Here is a 21,364-nt window from a genome sequence, read left to right as displayed (position 1 = left end):
TGGCTATTTCCAGTTCATCCTTCAGCTCAACATCTCAACTTAAATGCCATTTATCCCGGGAAGCCATCTCTGATCACTGGGACTAGCTTAGGTTTCTCTTCTCTGCATTCCCAGCAACAAACATTTCTCATTCTGTATTATCATGAAGAAATTTCCACACACTGAGGTATGGGGAAGTCATTTGGGCTAATACAGGATTTAATTTGAACTTTATGTTAACTAGAACAGGCTGTCTTGTGGCCTGTTAAACATATATTGTGTATCCGCTTTAACCATTAAAGAAAAGAATGCATTTAAAAATCAAAATGGATTAACTGTGGTTCAGGCATCCACAATGGAGCCGGGTGGCCATTGTGGATGTGGTTTCAGACATGTTCCTACATCACTGAGAACTTGAACTGTATCAGACTCAAGGACACCACCAGCTGTTCTCAAAACAATATCGGCTCACAGCTGCCAGCTGCAACCTGATGGTCTCAAGGTCTCTGCTTTTAACTGTGCAACCATAATTGCAACAAGCTTAGGGTGTCACATCCAGAACAATCCCAGTTCTGTGCCGTCTTCAGTGAATTATTTTTGGCACCCTTTGCCCAATCTCAAAAATGTTCCATTTTGGAAGGTAAATGAAATGGCCACGTAAACTAACCATTAATCTTTACAACCTGCTTAAGCTCATTTTATAAATTCTAAGAAATATTAGTCAAAGAAAGAATGAAAGCTTTATATTTCAATATATAAATACCTGGATTTTTATGGTGCTATCTTTAATTTTCTGAAACTTCCGTTTTTGTATAAATCCTTTCATTCTAGCTTGAATAATTATAACACTGCTTCTTATTTGTAAATAAACTTCTCTTTGATGTTTTGCAGACAAAAAGGCTCTGTGGTGATTCTGTAAAACAACTGCTGCTTCTCTATACAATAAAAACTGTTTTCTGGTTTGCCTTCTCCTGAAATACCGCTGTAAAGTGATAGCTGCCCTTTTCTGCTCAATGAATCTTCTTCGATACACAGCCATCTGAAGGAAGGACTGAATTCGCACGGCAGCACACTTGTGCTTTTCCAATCTTTTTGTGACCATTTTACGAAAAGCTTTTTGAATTGTTACTGCAGCCTTTCTTTCAGAATGATACTCTGCTTCCTGTAAGGGACCAACTAGAGAAGCTTTACACCGTCTTTGAACCATAAGTGCTGGGATTTGGCCAGCTTCATACTGAGTTTCAGTTCTGTGACAGCAGAATGCAGATTGGGTAGCAGGGACTGCCATTTTTTCTTTGGGCATGTTTTTAAATTTCTGTCTAACTTTCATGCCGCTAAAAGCAGCCTGAATAGGTCTTACAGATTTCTGAATGGCTAAAAATTTTTTTCTTTCCATTTTAACTCTGACATATGACCTGTAATAATTCTGTATAACAACAATTGCCATTTTCTTTGCCTGATAATCCACTCTGGCCCTGTGCATTCGGTAGAATGACTGAATTCGGGTGGCAGCCAGGTGCATGAGTTGGATACCCCTTCGTGCCTTAAAGCCTCTGTAATAAGACTGTATACAAATGACTGCCTGGGTTTGCACTGCAACTAGTGCTCTGTACCTTCTTTGAACAAAAACTACCTTTGCTCTAAAGTAGAGATAGTGCTTCCTTGTTTTAAAGGCTTTAAAATGCTTCTGAACAGTAATGGCAGCCTGATGCTGCTTTTCCTGAATCTCTCTCCTTATGATCATATCCTGAAAGTCTGCTTGGACACAGGTTGCTGCTTTCTTGAGTGCATTGTGTTGAAGAGCTTTCTTTGTATTGGCTCTATATCTTTCTTTTATTACTTTTGTAGCCCACTGAAGCTTTTGGTAGAAAAAATACTGCCTGTACATTCTGTATGTGCTTTGTATTATGACAGCAGCTCTGTGCTTTTCCCTTAAAAGCTGCCTTGCTTTCATCCCCTTATATCCAGCCTGAATGACCACTGCAGAATGCCTTTGTTGGACATAACGCTCTCTTTGCAATTTTGCAGCTCTGTATGCTCGGTAATGTTGCTGAATGAGAAGCGAGGCGTGTTTCCAGGTCTGAAAGGTAAGGTGTGTTCTGTGCATTCTGAAAGTTGCCTGGATGAGGGCTGCAGCCCTGTGCATCTCCTGTAACTTCTTCTTTACCATCAGCCTTCGGTAAGATGACTGGATTGTAATGACTGCCTTCTGTAACTCCAAGAATTGGTGCAAGTGATGTCTGGCACAAATGGTGGCTCGATATTTCCTCTGAACAAAAATAGCAGCTTTCTTGAGGGAAAGGAATCTTTTCCTCATCACTAAAGATCTGAACCTGCTCTGAATCAGGGTTGCAGAGGCATGCATCCTTTTCAAATGTCTTCTGGTTTTCATACCCCTGAATGCAGCCTGCAGGACCATAGCAGAGTGCCTTTGCTGGTGGTAGAGCTGCCTCTGCAGCAGTTTGGCCCTGCTTGCCCGGTATCGCTGCTGGATGACCCGCGAGGCGTGCCTCCGGGCCTGGTACCTCACACGTGCACGGTGCCTTCTGAAAGCCGCCTGGAGGACGGTAGCAGCCCTGTGCATCTCTTGCACCTTCTTCCTCACCATCCACCCTCTGTACCAGGACTGGATTTTGAGGGCTGCCTTTTGTAACCGTAGTAACTGTTGTAAGCGATGCTTTGCGCAAACATTTGCACGATATTTTCTCTGAGTCCACACAGCGGTATTCCTGAGAGACAGGAATCTCCTTCTCATCATCAGAGTCCTAAATCTCCTCTGAATTATAGCCGCGGCCGAGTGCATGACTTTTAAGTGTCTTCTAGCTTTCGTCCCCCTAAAAGCAGCCTGAATGCAGATTACAGAATGTCTCAGTTTGCTATACCTTTGAAATTGTATGTTCCTTTCCCTCATTGCCCGGTACTTTTGCTGCACCATTCTTGTCACCTTCTTCAACTTACTAAAATAAGCTTGTTGTTTGTGTCTTCTGTAGTGGGACTGGATGACTGTTGCTGCGGTCTGAATCCTTCTCAGGGTCTGCCTAACTCTTCCTCCTCTGAAACTGGCCTGAAGAACGGTAACAGCTTTCAAAGTTGTCAGGTACTTTGCACGTTGAGTTCTACCCTGATGGTATGCTCTGTATCTTACCTGAATTATGACGGCTGCTGTTCTCATTTGATGATATCTCCTCCTGGACTGCTGCATTTTAAACACGGCTTTAATAAGGGTGGCTGCTGTGTGCATGTGCTGAGTCTGTCTTCTCACTCTAACACCTCTATAAACAGCTTGGATTTTCACAGCCGCCTTCTTTAAAGTAAGATATTCCTTACGCTGACGGTCTGCAATTTTAGTATCTCGATACCACCTCTGGATTTTAACAGCTGACGCTCTGTAGGTGGCGTACTTCTTTTTGGTCTGGTAAGCTCTGTAACTAGATTGTATAGCGGCTGCCGCCTTGCGGTGCTCCTTTATTTGTTTCCTCACTCTCATCCCTCGGTAAGCTGACTGTAGGATGACTACTGCTGCTTTGGTTTTCAAATACAAATGATGCTGTTTTCTCCCAGTACTGTAAGCCCTATAGTACATTTGAATCAGACAAGCCGCTTTTTTCATTATTTTCCACTTCTTTCGCTGCACGTACATTCGGTAGCACGACTGTATGAGGACAGCGCATTTGTGCTGCTTCTGAATCTGTCTTCTCGCTGCTCTGCCCCTCCACGTGGACTGAAGCATCACTGCTGCAAGGCGGAGCGCAGTGTACTCCATCCGCCCCCTCCTCCCGGCAGCCCACGCTCTCAGATGTTGCTGGATGACGGATGCTGCCGTTTTTAACAACCCGAACTCTTTCTGGGCCTTGGCCATTCTGAAAGCAGCCTGAATCTTCACTGCAGCTTGACGTTCCCTTCTGATCTGCTTCCGAACTTTCCAGCCACGGTAAGCGGACTGTAGAGAAATCACAGCTGCCCTTGTCTTTAAAAAATGTGTTCTTGTGTCAGAAACAGTCTTGTGTGTCCTGTACCATCTCTGAATCTTGAGAGTAGACTGAAGCACAGATTGATATTTCATCCTCTTACTATACCCTCTAAAAGCAGTTTGAATTTTAAGAGCAGCTGTAGATTGTTGTTTGATTAGCTGGCGTACCTTATAACCTCTGTAAGTGGCCTGCAAGCAGATAACTGCTCTTTTGACTTGCAAGAAGTTCTTCCTCTGATTGACCCGTGCTTTGTATGCACGATAGTAATTCTGAATGACAACAGTTGCTTCATAGATTTTCAGGTAGTACAGGCGCATTTTTCTCATCCTGAAATGAGACTGTAGTGAAACAGCAGCTTTTCTCTGCAACCTCACTTGCTTTCGAACCAGGTACCCTCTGACAAAAGCTTGCAGTTTGATGCAAGATGCCCGCATGTGTTCTGTCTTTAGTGCAGCTGCTCTTAAATGTAAATATTGTTTACGAGTTTGCTTCATCTTGACAATGGATTGTAACTTTACTGCAGCATTTTTTAGCCTCAGAAATTTTTTTCTGGAAACATAGGCCCTGTAATATGATTGAATCCTTATAACAGATGTGAGGATGTGAATAAACTTTTTCCTGGCCTGCATCCCTCTATATGCAGACTGCAGAACAATGACAGCAGATCGCGTCTTCTGGTAAGAAGCTAGAACTTTCTTGGCTGAAATGTAAGCTCGAAAATGAATCTGAATTACAAGGGCAGCTTTCTTTATCTTCTTATATTTCTGTAATTGTTGATGCTTCCTTATGTGTGCCTGCAATCTGATAATATTTTTCTTAAGGTTTAGAAATCGAAGTCTGTCCTGTCTCATTCTCCAGTATGACTGAAAGACACAAGCAGCGGTGATCTGTTTGCATAAGTTACGAGCTTTCATTCCCCTGAAAGCGGCCTGTAGTCGGATGGCTGCAGCCCGTTTCTGCAAGTAGCTGGTGCGCTCAACCTTTCCTTTCAGATATGCTTTGCAGTACTTCTGGAGAGACAGGATAGACTCTTTTTTCCTTTTATATAACTTTTGGGCTTGAAAGCACCGAAATCTTGTCTGAATGATGACAACACAAGACCTAATATGAATGTATTTCCGTAATTCTCTCTGCATCCTGTACCAGGATTGTATGACCGTGGCAGCTTTCTCTTCTTTAACATGTTTCCTGACACACCATTCTCTAAAAGCTCTTTGCAGTGTTATTGCAGCTTCTATTTGTAGTTGCATTTTACGTTGCCTCCATCTTCTGAACACAGACTGGATTATAAGGGTTGATGATCTTAGCATTTCATATCTCTGTTGATCCTGCTTTCTTCTTAAACAAGCACGCCAACGCCTCTGAATTGTAACTGCAGCCCAAAGGTATCGTTTGTAAGAAGCAACAGCAATGATCATTCTTATCCTAGATTGCAGGATGATTGAATAATATTTCAGTTTCAGAAACTGTTTTCTAGTGGAATATCTTCTCCAATATCTCTGAAAAAGGTAAGAAAGGACACAAAGTAAAATAGACACATCTTTCTATACTTAACATCCTTGAAAGTATTAATTTTTCTAACATTTTGCTTAAAAACAAAGACATTAATTTTAAAAGCGATATATTTTTGAAGAAGATACTTGTCTCTTTTGTTTATAGTTTAGTTTCTGTGTTGATACAACTGTAGCCAATCCAAACTAATGATATTTATATGGCATTTGTATTCAGGAGACATAAGAAATATAAACAAGTTTATGTTATATTAGAATAACATATTAGAAGATTTAAAATGAAACTATAGTAATATTCTGCTATCTATTGATTCTAAGTAATTTCCTATGAATGTATCTCTGGATCTTATATTTTCCCCTTTTATCAAGGTTGCTAAGCTATCTTATAATGATTGGAAACTGTTTATAGGAGGGGGTCTGTGTTACAGGCCTGGTAATGTCAACACAGGATTTTGAGAAATATCACTGAGCCAGATCACTCTCTGAGTCAGTATTTTCATTAAGAATAAAATTTAGGAATTATAGATACACGGTTAAAAAGCAGAATTCTGGAAAGACTTGAGAAGTAATAAAGCTTTTTCCTCTTGCTTCCTTCCCCACCACCCCACGTTCCCTAACTCCTTAGTTATCCCAGCAACATGTGAGCTATGAAGTCTCAAGCGGATCCTGGCTACTGGTCATCAAGCTCTGGACGTTCTTCTCGCAATAACACCATTCCTTTGTCCAAAACACTCCAAGTACTGCTAAGATGTGGCAGGAACTAATGGAAGGATTAAAAGTCTCAGAAAAAAAACATCAAAGATACAACTAAGAGCCAAATGGGAATATTAGAACTGAAAACACAATAACCAAGACAACAGCAACAAAAAACCTCACTGGCATGGCTCAGTAGCAGAATGGAGATGACAGACGAATCAGTGAACTTGGAGATCAATACAAATTCTCTAGGCTGAACAAGAAAGAAAAAAAATGATTGGGAAAAAAAAGAATGTCTTAACAAACTAAGAGTAGAGGGCTTCCCTGGTGGCGCAGTGGTTGAGAATCTGCCTGCCAATGCAGGGGACACGGGTTTGAGCCCTGGTCTGGGAAGATCCCACATGCCGCGGAGCGACTAAGCCCGTGAGCCACAATTGCTGAGCCTGCGCGTCTGGAGCCTGTGCTCTGCAACGGGAGAGGCCACGATAGTGAGAGGCCTGCGCACCGCGATGAAGAGTGGCCCCCACTTGCCGCAACTAGAGAAAGCCCTCACACAGAAACGAAGACCCAACACAGCCATAAATAAATAAATAAATAAATAAAATTTAAAAAAACAAAAAACAAAAAAAAAAACTAAGAGTAGAGGGGAACCTCCTCAGTATAATAAGAACATTTACACAAACCTACAGCTATCATCAGATTTAACGGTGAGAAACTAAATGCTTTCCATCTTAGACCAGGAATAACACAAGGATGTATCCTCTCACCAAGCCTATTCAGCATCTACTACAGGTCCTGCCTAATGCAGTAAGAAAAGGACATAAAAGCTATGCAGACAGAGAAGAAATAAACCCTTTTTTTGTTCATAGATGACATGATCATTTATGTAGAAAATTCAAAGAAATGACAAAAACAAAAACTCCTGGAATAAGCAACTATAGCAAATTTGTAGAATATGGAAACATTAACATTAGTAGCAAAAAAAAGAGAAATACTTAAAAGTATATCTAACAAAATATGCACAAGATCTGTCAGAGCTACAAAACTCTGATGAAAGATATCACAGAACATCTAGATAAATAGAGATATATCATATTCATAGATAGGAAGGCTGGATTTTGTTAAGATGTCAGTTCTTCCCACCTGGATCTATCAATTCAATGTAGTCTCAATCAAAATCTCATCCAGTTACTTTGTGGACACTGGCAAACTGCTTCTAAAGTATATAAGGTGACGCAAAAAACCCAGAATAGGGCTTCCCTGGTGGCGCAGTGGTTAAGAATCCGCCTGCCAATGCAGGGGACATGGGTTCGAGCCCTGGTCCGGGAAGATCCCACATGCTGTGGAGCAACTAAAGCCTGTGTGCCACAACTACTGAGCCTGCGCTCTAGAGCCCGCGAGCCACAACTACTGAGCCCTCGTGCCACAACTACTGAAGCCTGCGCACCTAGAGCCCGTGCTCCGCAACGAGAAGCCACCGCAATGAGAAGCCCGTGCACCGCAACGAAGAGAAGCCCCCGCTCGCCGCAACTAGAGAAAGTCCACGTGCAGCAACAAAGACCCAACGCAGCCAAAAATAAAAATAAAATAAATCAATTTATTAAAAAACAAAACCAAACCCAGAATAGCAAATACAATAGTGAAGAAAAACAAAGTTGGAGGACTAACATCATCCAACTTCAAAAGTTATTATAAAGCCACAGTAATTGAGACAGTGTGATACTGGCAAAATAATAGAAAACTAGATCAATGGAACAGAATAAGGAGCCCAGAAATAGACCCATGCAACATAGTCAACTGATGTTTGATAAACAAACAACACAACTGAATGGATAAAAGTTTTGTCAACAAGTGGTACTGGAAGAAGTAGACATCCATATGAAAGAAAAAGTGAGTCAAGCACTAACTCTTAACCTTTCACAAAAATTAACTCAGATGGATCATAGATCTGAATGTAAAATGCAAAACTATAGAACTTCTGAGAGATAACAATAGAATATCTAAGTAACTTTGGGTTTGGCAATGGCTTTTTAGATATAATGCCAAAAGTATAATCCATGAAAGAAAAAAATTGATGTCAGAGTTTATTAAAATCAAAAAAAAAAATCTGCCCTGTGAAAGACTCTGTTAACAGAACAAAAAGATAAGCCATAAACTAGGAGGAAATATTTATAAAATATAAATCTGATAAAGGGTTTGTATCCAGTTATACAAAGAACCCTTAAAACTCAACAATAAAGAATTCAAAAATGGGCAATAAGAATTTTAAAATGGGGAAAATATTGGAATGCTTTACCAAAGAAGATATACAGATTGTAAATAAGCATATGAAAAGATGCTTAACATCAAATGCACTAGGGAATTGCAAACTGAAACAGCAATGTGATGCCTATACACATTTATTTTAATGGTAAAGTCTAAAACAGTGACAACACCAAATGCTGGCTAGGAAGTGGAGCAACAGGAACTCTCACTCATTGCTGGTGGGAATGCAAAATGGTGCAGCCACTTTGGAAGACAGTTTGTCAGTTTCTCACAAACCTAAACATAGTTTTGTCATATGATCAAGCAATCCCATTCCTAGGTACCTTCCCAAAGAAGTTGAAAACCAAGTCCACAGAAAAACCTGCACACAGGTGTTTATAGCACCTTTATTCATAATGGCCCCAAATTAGAAGCAACCAATATGTCCTTCAATAGGTGAAAGGATAAAAAAAACTGCAGTACATCAATATGATAGAATGTTATTCAGCAATAAAAAGAAACAAGCTATCAAGGCAGGAAAAGACATAAAAGAAACTTAAATGCATATTGTGAAGTGAGAGAACCTATCTGAAAAGGCTACATATTGATGAATTCAAATTATAGGACATCCTGGAAAAAGCAAAAGTATAGAGACAGTAAAAAGATCAATGGTTGCCCAAGATTTTGCAGAGGGATAAGAGATGAATACGTAAAGCAGAGAGGATTTTTAGGGCAAGATTTTTGTCAAACACATAACTATACCACATAAAGAGTGAAACCTATGGAAACTAAGGACTTTAGTTAATTACAGTGTATCATCATTTGTTCATAAATTGCAAAAAGTGTACTATAAAAAAAGAAAGCAAAGCAACAGAAATGAAAAATATCTGCATTAATAGGATATTATTCTCATGTACTCTTTAAAATATTTATTATGATTGAAAGAAAAAATTATTAACATTGCCTGATGTAATTTTATTTGTATGTAGGTTTAATAAATAAGACCGCTAAAACATAAAAGTGGGGGGAGCAAAGGGACCTAGATAGTGGCAAGTTTTCTACATTCCATTTAAAGGGATAAAATATTGATTCTAAGTAGATTAAAAGTTTTGTATACTGAAATGCCTATAGCAACCAAAAAAAGGCAAAAAACCAACCAACCAAACAAACAAAACCCAAATAACCAAACCCCTGTACAAGGGGATAAAATAATAACTAAAAAGAAAAAAGATAAACTAAAATGTAATACTAAAATGTATTCAAATAATTGAAAAGACAGGAAAGGGGAAAGAGAAGAATGAAAGAAAGTGAACATTCAGAAAACTAAATAATAAAATGATAGATCTAAATCCAAACATATTGATAAATATCTGAAATATAAATGGTATAAATCATCAATTAAAAGACAGAGATTTTCAAAACATAAAAACTATATGCTGTCAAGACTTTAAGCCATATATAATGATGTAAGCAACTAATAAGTAAAAGAAAGGAAAAAAATATACCCTGCGAATGATAATCAAGTGAAAACTGGAGTGGTTATAGTAAGAGCATGCAAGGTTGACTTCAGAGCAAAGAAAATTATGAAGGATAAAAAAGGAATATTACACAATGATAAAAAATGATTAAAAAAAATTCAACTCACCAATGATAAAAAATGATAATGATAAAAACCAAAACTCAACTCACCAAGAGGACATAAAAATTCCAAATGTGTATGCACCTAACAAAACATCTTCAAAATACATGTAGATAAAACCGAAGGGAGAAAGATATATCCACAATTATAGTTAGAGACTTAAATACTGCTCTCTTGGTACAAGACTAAATAAACAGAACACCAGTTAGGATATAAAAGAACTGTTAAATATCATCACCCAAATAGATCTAATTGACATTTATAGAACACTCCACCCAACAACAGAATACACATTCTTTTCATGTACACAGAACATTCACCAAGATCAGAGACCAGCAAACTCTGTCTGTAAAAGGCCTATTGATTAAGAGAAAATAGTTGCAAATCACTGACAAACAACTTGTACCCAGAATATAGAAAAAGTCTCAAAACTCAATAAGATAAGTTCTCAATTATAAAAATGGGCAAAAGATTTCAAGAGACACTTCATAAAGAAGATAATCGAAAGGCAATTAAGCATTTGAAGACATATACATAGCCATTAGGAAAATAGAAACTAAAACCAAGACACCGCTACACATCTATCAGAATGACTGAAAAACATAGAAATCAGTGTTGCTAAGGATATGGAGCAATTAGCATCCTTACACTTTGGGGGTGGGCAGCAAAGTGGGTTAAGCCACTCTAGACACAGTTTGGTGATATCTTATGAAGCTAAACATACACTTACCAAATGACCCAAGCAATCTCATTCCTAGCTGTTTACCCTAATGGAATGAAATTACCTAAAACTGGAAACAATGCAAATACCCCTCAACAGATTTATGTATAATCAAATTGTGGTACATCCATACAATGGAATACTGTTCAGCAATGAAGGAGAATAAACCACCGATACATGCAACAACTTGGATGAGACTCAAAGGCATCCTGCAGAGAGAAAAAAAAGCCAGTCTCAAAACTTACCGACTGTATGGCTCCATTATGTGACATTCTCAAAAAGGCAAAACTATGGGAATAGAGAGCAGAGCTTGGGTGCCTGGGGCTGGGTGAGGAGGGAGAAAGGACTGCAAAGAAATAGAATACAACAGTTCTTCTGGGAGATGGAACTGCTCTGTATCCTGATTGAGGTGATGATTTCACAACTGTGTTTAAACACATGTGTACGTGTGTTTAAATCTGTGGAACCACAGACCAAAAAAAGAAAAGCACATTTTACTGAGGGTTAATTTAAAAATTAAAATTTTAATTTTAATCAACGTAAAGTTAAAATTTATTAAATTTAAATTTTAAAAAATTTATAATATACCTAGGAACAAATGAAGATATTTAAGACCTCTTGTATCAGATCATAAAACCATTTTAGGAGACTTTTAAAGAAGGCCTAAATAAATAGGAAATAAATACCATGTTTAGTAGTAAAGATATCAACTCTAACTAAACTGACCTATTCAATTAAATCTCAATCAAATTCCAATATTTTTTAAACTTCAGATTCAAAATATGTGTGAAAATGCAGAGGACTTTAGAATAGCCAAAAACTTCTTAAAGAAAACAAAGAAAGTTTTATCTACCAGACATCCAGATTTCTTGTAAAGCTAAAGTACATGGCTCACTGGTAGACAAAAAGAACAATGAAATAGAAAAAAACTCTAGAAACAGAACCACACATATAAGAATATTTGATGTATGCTAAAGATAGCACAGCAATGAGGCAAGTGTGGTCATTTCAGTAAATTGTAACTGAAACAATGGCTATCCATATATACAAAAAGAAAAATGGTCCCTAACACAAATCATTTGCAAAAATTAATTTCAAGAGAGATCTAAATGTGAAAGACAACACATTAAAGGTTTCAGAATATAATACAGGAGAATATCTTCAAGGCCTTAGGTTGAAAAAACACTCCTTAAATGGTTCAAAAAAAAAAAAAAAAAAAAAAAAACAAACCCACTAACCATAAAAGAAAATTAAGAACTTTCACTGAAAAGACATAAAACTATAAACTACGGTCTGGGAGAAGACATTTACAACGCACATATCCAACAAAGGTCTGATAACCAGAATAGATAAAGATCTCTTACAAATCCACAAGAAAGCAAACAATCAAAATAAAAAACAGAAAAGAAGATCCTTGAAAAAACACTTCAGGAAAGAAGACTTTCAATATGAAAAGGTGTTCAATGTCATTCATTACCAAGGGAATGCAAATTACATCTATTCTAAGATACCACCGTACAACGACCAGAATGGTGACCAGGATGGCTAAAATTAAAGAGATAACTTCCAAGTATTATAAACAGCTGGCGGTGCTATAACCACCTTAGAAAAGTCCTTGGCAGTATGTACTAAAACTGAAATATATATTCCCTAAGACAAACAGTTGTACTCGTAAGTATATGCTGAACAGAGTGAATATATTTCACACCAAAAGGCACGTTCATAAAAGCTTTAGTCATAACAGCTCAAAACCAGAAAGCCAGATGTCCATCAACAACAGAACAGACAAATAAATTACAGGATATTATAAAATGAAAGTTAAATCACAGTTACACTCAACAACACTGATAAATCTCCACAAATTTCATGTTCAATAAAAGAATTCACACTGTCTGAACCCCTCTATGTAAAATTCAAAAAACAGGCAAGACAATATCAGAGCATTTAAGAAAGATGTATAGGAAAAAGGCATGATTAGCATACATTAGAATAATGGTTACCTTCAGCTGGGCTGGGGGATTAACTGATTGAGAAATGCCTTCTGAGAGGGTAGCAATATTCTATTTCTTGACCTAGGTTGTGGTTACATAAGTATTCACTTAGTGAAAAACCATTAGGCTCTACATTTGTGTTTTGTGCAATTTTCTATGTGTAATATTCCACATTAAAAAAAAGGTTCGGGGCTTCCCTGGTGGCGCAGTGGTTGAGAACCTGCCTGCCAATGCAGGGGACACGGGTTCAATCCCTGGTCTGGGAAGATCCCACATGCCGCGGAGCAACTGGGCCCGTGAGCCACAATTACTGAGCCTGCGCGTCTGGAGCTTGTGCTCCGCAACAAGAGAGGCCGCGACAGTGAGAGGCCCGCGCACCGCGATGAAGAGTGGCCCCCACTTGCCGCAACTAGAGAAAGCCCTCGCACAGAAACGAAGACCCAACACAGCCATAAATAAATAAATAAATAAATAAATAAATAAATAAATAAATAAACAATAATTTAAAAAAAAAAAGGTTCAAAGAAAGAGAATTTATCAAATCAGAATCTCTCACTTTCAGTAGTAGTAGCCAGAAACAAATCTCCAAATTTATAAAATAGATAAAATTCAATGGCATTTACATAGGGTAAATTTAAATAGTACACCTCTCTGATGTTATTAAAATAGAATGTAATATCAAAGACTAACATTTGGATGTAAGGAATATGTCCATTAAGTAAAGTAGATACGTTAAATTTTTTTTTTTTACTCAGTAGAAAAATTACATAGGCATTCTATAAACTGATTATAAGTAGTATTTCCAGCACTTGCCAACTAAGTGGGCTGGAGAGGAAGATGTACACTGTTATCCCCAAAGAAAAGTTTCCAGGACTCATAGTAAAGATGAAAAAGAGTGTGGCTGGGTTTATGGATATACAAGGTAGAAGGGTACAGTGTGCCAGCATGACCCACAGTGGAAGATTGCAAACCTCTAATGTAAAACAAAGAAGACGGCACGGGGTACAGAATTAGACTGTTCCCTCCTTCAGAGCAAAGGAGGTGTTTTGATTTGTTTGACCCTTATGCTGAACACAGCCAAGAGTTTTACATGTAGTAGGGAGGTATCAAATATTTGTTAAGGTTAAGCACTAGATAAAATATAGAAGCCTAAAATATAATAATTTAAAACTTTATCATATTTTACTTTCTTAAAAATGTCATTAAACCTTTTTAAATTCAAAAATTCAGAATACTATACCTGAATAACAGATGCTGATTTATTTTGAACTTTTTCTAGTTTTTCCTTTTTTAACATTAATAATATTCTCTTTGCTAAGAGTCTTCGCCAATATTTCTGAATGACCAATGTTGCGTTGACCTCCTTTTTAAATCGTCGTTTAGTCAGAAAATTGATTACAGCTGACTGAATAATTCTTGCAGCTTTGTCTCTCTTCTAAAAAAAAAAAAAAAAAGCACTTAATCACTTAAGACCCTAAACCATTATTTGTAAGAAAATCACCTGTTAAATATTAATCGAATTGATCCTGGAAATAAAATGTCCCCCAGACTTATTGTAAAATATGCTCATCTTTGGAGTATAGACACTTCTGGGCATGTTGAAATAGCTGATATATTGTTGAACATATTGAATAGACTTGCAGATATATTTATATGATAAAACAAAGATTCCTAGGAAATATCATCTTAAGATAATGATCACAGACATGTTTGATTTATCACAGATCATTGGTAATCAATATAAAGTCAATTTAAATGTGATATGTGTCTCAGATTATGGTGCAGTGAATTCACGTTTGATTTTTGAGAAAGGGATGGATTATAGGAGAAAAAAGAGACTCTAAAACAAAATGCTTTACAGTATAAGGTGGTACTGTTTTGCTACAATTTGAAGAAAGGAATTCACAAAAAAGGAAAGGCAAAATACCCTCCTTTAGCCCCAGAATACATTGTGGCTTTAAGCCATAGAGGTTGAAGAGAACAGAGTACTGGTTCGTGATAAGTGATGCCAGGACTGCCCTGCGGCATCGGTGGCCAGAGAGGAGCTGGCTGCCCCGGGAGCACTAGAGGCCAGTGCCCTGCACATCTCTACTTCTTACTTCTAATCATGAATTAGTACGAATAATAAGATTAAATACCAGGTGTCAGGCACCATTCTAAACACTGCAGGAATGATTCATCCAACCTCACAACAACCGTTAAGAACAGATGAACAGGCACTACTCTCATGGCCATGAGGAAACTGGGGCTGAGCGGTCAGGTAGATAGTCAGTCCACCAGGAGGATGGCCAGGATTGGACGTAGGTAGTCTGGCTTCAGAGTTTGTGCTCTTAATCATTTTGCTATACTCTTCAAGGCTAGATCTATCACTTCAGTTCACCTGAATTAGAAACTGGAATATAAATTATTCATCTAGTGAAAAGGAACAACTTAAAGATCGTCTGATAACCCTTTGCGTTGCTGTCTGGGACAGTGCACTATGCAAGAGTGGGCTCTACACAGAGATTAGCTATAAATTCTAATTATTATTTAATTAGAATCAGTTGTTGGTATCTGTGGACAGAAACTGCACAGTATGAGAACACAACTAGGGAAGGGATCAAACTGCTATTCTGACAGAGGAAAAAGGGAACTAATGGACTGAAAGATATACTAAGGAATGGTGGGGGCCATACATTGGATCACACCCTTGAGTGAGGAAAGACTAGACAGGTCTAAAATTAGGCTGAGGAATTATGTCCAACAAGTGGATTAAGCCATCTAACATCATTGTCAGTACTCTGTGAAGCCTGTGGCCTTTAAGGCTGTAAAGATCCAAGTTAAAAGCACATCCCCCTTCACCAACACCCACAACTTCAAAACATATCACAAAGCTACAATAATCAAACAGTGTGGAACCAGCATAAAGACAGATATATAGACCAATGTAATAGAATAGACTGCCCAGAAATAAACCCCCATATAACTGGGTAATTGATCTTTAACAAGGGTGCCAAGACCACTCAATGGGAAAAGGACAGTCTCTTCAGTGAATGGTGTTGTGAAAACTGGTGTTTGGATACCAACATATCAAAGAGTGAAGTTGGACCCTTATCTCACACACTATACATTTATTAACTCAAACTGGATGAAAGTCCTAAACATTCAACCCAAAGGTATAAAAACTCTTAGTAGAAAACATAGGGTAAAGTTTCATAACATTGGATTTAGCAATGATTTATGAGATATGACACCAAAAGCACAGGCACAAAAGTAAACATTAGACAAAATGGGATTACATCAAACAAAAAACTTTGTTCATCAAATGACACAATCAACAGAGTGAAAAGGAAACCTACATATTGAAAAAAAAATTTGCAAATCATATATCTAATAAGGAACTTGTATCTAGAGTATATGAAGAACTGTTACAACTCAACAATAAAAAATCAAATAACCCAGTTAAAATATGGGCAAACGAAGATATTTCACCAAAGATGACATACAAATGGCCGACAAGCATATGAAAAGATGCTCAACAACACTAATCATCAGAGAAATGCGTATCAAAATCACAATGAGATATCTCTAAACTACTACAAACAAACAAACAGAAAACAACAACTGCTGGCAGGGATCATGGAGTAGCTGGAATCTTTGTTCACTATTGGTGGGATTGTAAAATGTAACCCACAGTGACTACTATTGGAAAACAGTATAGTGGTTCTTCAAAAAAATCAAAAATAGAATCACCATATGATCCAGCAATACCACTTTTAGGTAGATCTCCAAAAGAACTGAAAACAGGGTCGAAAAGAGGGATTTGTACACTCCTGTTCATAGCAGCATTATTCACAATAGCCCAGAGGTGTAAGTAACCCAAACGCCCACTGAATGGATAAAGAAAATGTGGTATATACACACAACGGAATACTATGCAGCCTTTAAAATGAAGGAAATTCTGCTGCAGGCTACAACATGGGTGAACCTTGAGGACATATGCTAAGTGAAAGAAGCCAGTCACACAAGGACGAATATACTGTATTATTCCACTTATATTAGGTATCTAAAGTAGTCAAAATAGAAAGTAGAAAGGTAGTTACGAGGGATAAGTGGGGGAGGAAATGGGGAATTGTTAATGAGTACAAAGTTGCAGTTCTCCAAACTGAGAAATTTCTGGAGATCTGTTTCACAACAATGCAAATATACTTAACACTACAAATGGTAGTGTTCGGTAAACTTAAAAACTATGAATAATCTAAAAAACAGTTAAGATGGTATATTTTATGATATGTGTTCTTTACCACAATTTAAAAGAAAAATATTTCAGGGGAATAAAAACCACCCAACTTATTAGCTTAAAAAAGAATACGATGCAGTTCAAAAGTAGCTTTTGAGTCAAAAGCTATAAGGACCAGGGGCATTTTTGGATGCAGTAAGTTGACATAAAATGAAACTGAATTAATTCAGCTTGTAGATCATCTCAATCTCACGCAAACTAATGTGGAACAATTGTATGTGACATTAGAAAAGCTACAGGGAAAGGAAAGTAGATAAGTTCAAAGAGCCAAATATATTACAAAAACTAGCAACTATTTGAAAACTTACATAAACCAATGGCAAAAGTTGCCATACCCGCAGTCACGGACCACATGTCATCGTTTTTAATCCTACCATGTGGCTGAGCCAATCTGTTACCAGTTTATTTTTAGTTTGCTTTGTATATGTAAAGGATTTACTTTGCTTTGGAACTGGTGCCTACTCACTCAGGAAGAACTAAGAGGTAGAATGTGTCGGGGACCCTTGGATAAGCCTGCTTCATTCGTCAGGGAATTTGGGCGTTTAGCCAATGCTTCTCCGTCACAACAAGAGCTTGAACCATTCTATTCTCAATAAATAGTTTATCTAAATTACAATAATGACTAAAGGAAAACATAGAACCTGGAAAATAGCTACCTCAAGGTAGTGTTTATGTGCTTACTAGCTTGGGATATTTCTACAGGAATATGAAGGGAACCTGGTGCTTCATGTTCCTAATAGCAAATGAAGAGGTATTCTTGGATCTTAGTGTAATTGTATAAGAAAAGGAGCATTGTCACCTGGAGAAAGGAGAGAAGCAGTGGTTTTCTAAAAAAAAAAAAGGGAAATTTCCAATACTTGGACAAAGGAAATAAATCAAGAAAAGGGATCTCGTGAGGAAAAAGCTAAGACATTTCTGCAATTGATATGTGATTAATACAAGACTATCTTGAGCAGAAAACTAAGATTTCATTACCAAAAGAAAGAAAAAAAAAATCTAATTGATACCTGTTTCTTAAAATCTTAAATGTCTCATTTATTGTCCTATAAAAAGAATTAATGAACTAATTTGAGGACTGGCCAGGAGGGTGTCCTCCTTGAAAACTTTCCTAAGACAATTCTCCGAGAAGCCTCCGGAAGTGCCAAGTTATCTTCCAAGGATATGTGGGCAAGGAGGCAGACCCTGGGAAGATAAGGGGGGAAAGAAGGCACAGAGAATACGTGGCAGCAGAGAAGACCCCTTGCGAGTGTAAGCCACTGCCTACTTCCCAAAAGTTACTACCAAGACTTTAGTGGGGCCAGAGCAGATTATTTCAATTAGTGTTATTTCCAGGTCTGATATGGTGTGAGAGAAAACATGGTATGTTTATGAGTCGCCAAAATTTAGCTACTTCACAGCTACTAAGAACTTTATCATAAATGCATTGTAATTCAAAACCGAGGAGCTATCCTGGGTGAAATGTATTTCTGGAACATATCTGATAAGATTTCTTAAGCATGGCTGCTTCTTTGATTTCTCCAAATAAATACAGCATTATTAGTGGAAAGAGTATGGAGATAAAAGGATTAAAATAGTTTGTTCAATTTGATCAAGGAGACCATTTCTCAGATTGTTAAAAATGACATGTTTTCTCAGAACTCAAGAAAACACTTATTTTATGTTACTGCAAAATTCATACTATTGGGGTTGCAAAGGAAAACAGTAAATAACATCCTTCTCCCTGTGCTTAGGTCCTAAACATTTTGAGACATAAAACGATGGAAACCGAAATGCCACTTTTAAACTAACAAAGGATAACCTAGAAGACAGTTTCATGGCAGACAAAATGAGCTGGCTAATTGAACTGCAGAATCAGGCAGGTGACACCCAGGCCCGAATGGCACTGGTGGAGGTCAAGCCTTCCAGAGCACAGCATGAAAAATTAAAGGAAAACTCCTGTTTCCTGGAGGCAAGTCAAGAGTCCAGGAGGAAGGAGGGAAGAGTGGAGTCAGACCTCCCCAGTTAGCTTTTCACAAATTTACGATGTGGTTCAGGTACTCCATGTCCCCTGGAGCAGATTAAGTGAAACGATGGCAGAGGCTGGAAGAAATATTGAACGAAGGAAACATGAGGAGTTTGGGGAAAATATTCATCCCCAACTCGAAACACACACAATTATGAAAATTACCTCAGTAATTTCCTACCTCGGTAAAACGTAAGAACAGTATCAAGAATCAATCAGCTGACATCTTATGAACTACAATTTAGGTTATAGTGTTTTTTCATTTCTGAGGAGTACCTGATGGCATTTTAGATCTTTTCTTAGCTTGTATTTTCTCCAAGTTGTTTGTATAAGTCGAGCGGCTCTCGTTTCTTTACGAAGATCCAAAAGCCTTGCACAAAGAAATGACAAATAGGTAATAACCACCTAAGAGACAACATAAAAGGTGAAAACAGAAGTTTCCATGAGACAGAGAATATAAAACTTCCTATCATCTGAGACTCTGATTATTAAGAGGTATGATTGGTTAAGACACTTTTACTTACCTTCTCGTCGGGAATTGTATTTGACATATCTGAGTGATGGATCATAGCAGGTATTCCACCGAGGTCTCTAGCTGCAGACCTGACCAACTGAAAATTTTTCTTTTCGTTTTCTAGGAGTTCTTTGTATAGTTCCGAAGTATTTTCTGCAATGCAAGTAAAAGAGAGAGATCAGATTAGACTGCTCTTGCCAGAAATCAGACAGGCCAACGAAAAAACTGGAAAAGTTAATCAACCAAAAGGGACTAACCCTGATCAAGTGCTTTAAGAGACAAATCCAGGGAACTTTCATCAGATTCAGATGATGAGTTTAACACCACAGAACCAGTTTGCGTACACTCTACGGTTTGGGTGGTACGCTGACATATGGCAGCAAAAGGCACATAGCAAGGATGGTAGTGGTGGATCAGGTAACATAACACCCGGCCATCTGAGAAAGACACTGTAAAATTCTCCACCTGATTGGAAATATCAGAAAAAGAATGAACTGTATTTAGATAGGAATATAGATTCTAATAGTTTTATAGTCCATATTTCCTTTGAATAACTGACTTATCACGTTAATTTCTAGTAGCGCCTCGTATAATACCATATTCATGGCCAAATCCTCACCTATAAAATATCAGTTATATTATTGTTCTGGGTTGGATAGTGTGTTCGTCAAAAATTCACGTCCTTCCCAGAATCTCCGGATGTGACCTTATTTGGATACAGGGTCACTGCAGGTTTAACTAGTTAAGGTGAGATCACACTGGAGTAAGACGAGTTCTTAATCAGATGTGACTGGTGTCTTTATAAGAAAAGGAGAGACGCAGAGACAGACCCACAGGGAAAATGCCGTGTGAAGACAGGCAGTGATTGGAGTGATGTGTCTACACAGCAAGGAAGGCCAAGGGTTGCCAGCAGGACCGGAAGTTAAGAGAAAGGCATGGGACACATTCTCCCCTAGAGCCTCAGCACTAGGGTCTTCAGGGCTCTCTAGTACTTAATTGAAACATAGATGATTACCCATATATTTGATGGTTCTTCTGTTTTATATTCTTTACCAGATATTTTATACATGTGTCAGGACCATTTATTTTCATGTATTTACACTTAAACGTACATTTCATACAGAAATACAGGATCGATCTAACAAATGATTATAAAAGACACAGCTAAGACTCCTCTCCTCCTCTCTAATGTCCCTCTGTGCATGGGGGGGGCGTTTATTTGCATTCACTCTTGTAATGAGGGTGTGATCCTTTGGCCCACAGTTCTACGCAAGCATCTCCTATTAAGACTCCCAACTAGGGCATTTTTTTTTTCTTGGTGATACATAAAATAATCGTGCATTATACAATTGGTGACAGATTAGATGACACTAGGTATGTGACAGTACCCTTACTCATTAGAGGAAAAGTTTGCTTATACATATCAACTAAATTATTTAAGAAATGAAAGAAAATATTTCACATGCTAAGTTTGACTTTAACCAAAATTTATTTAAAGAAACTGGCCTAAAACAAAGAACTTACTTTTTTATTATAGAAGTCACAGACAGCATTTACCCAATCCATCAGCAGCTTTACGCTTTCACTATATTGTTCAAAGTGACCACTATGCCTTTTGTCTTTTTTCTTACTGATAACAGCATCAGAATGGCATGACACTGCAGACATTGTTCTCTTCATACTCTGTGTATGCTTTAAAAAGTCAATTTCTTCCTTTAACTGATCTAAATTAAGGGAAATATCCACCTGAAATACGAAAAGAGGATACAAATCTTTATATTTTTCATATATTATTTTTGACCCACAGAAGCTAAAGT

The 21,364-nt window shown here is 37.7% G+C and overlaps 1 protein-coding gene across 6 annotated transcripts in view; it reads right to left on the bottom strand.

The window, feature by feature from the left end:
- Nucleotides 1–21,364, bottom strand: part of ASPM (assembly factor for spindle microtubules) — a 62,670-nt gene that overhangs the window by 14,282 nt on the left and 27,024 nt on the right. For 4 of the 6 annotated variants that reach the window (XM_082425240.1, XM_082425238.1, XM_082425239.1 and 1 more), the window contains 6 exons: nt 21,072–21,293; nt 19,805–20,012; nt 19,558–19,700; nt 19,310–19,438; nt 13,993–14,187; nt 743–5,449 (listed from right to left, as the gene is read on the bottom strand). In XM_082425240.1, coding sequence (XP_082281366.1) covers nt 743–5,449; nt 13,993–14,187; nt 19,310–19,438; nt 19,558–19,700; nt 19,805–20,012; nt 21,072–21,293 — 5,604 coding nt within the window. The remainder of the gene's footprint in view (nt 1–742; nt 5,450–13,992; nt 14,188–19,309; nt 19,439–19,557; nt 19,701–19,804; nt 20,013–21,071; nt 21,294–21,364) is intronic. The other 2 variants (XM_082425241.1, XM_082425243.1) reach the window with 2 other exon arrangements.

Source organism: Balaenoptera physalus, assembly GCF_965194825.1.
Source record: "Balaenoptera physalus genome assembly, chromosome: 1".
Lineage (NCBI taxonomy): Eukaryota > Metazoa > Chordata > Mammalia > Artiodactyla > Balaenopteridae > Balaenoptera > Balaenoptera physalus.
The sequence above is the reverse complement of the archived record's forward strand: the minus strand, read 5'-3'. Positions and strand labels throughout refer to the sequence as shown.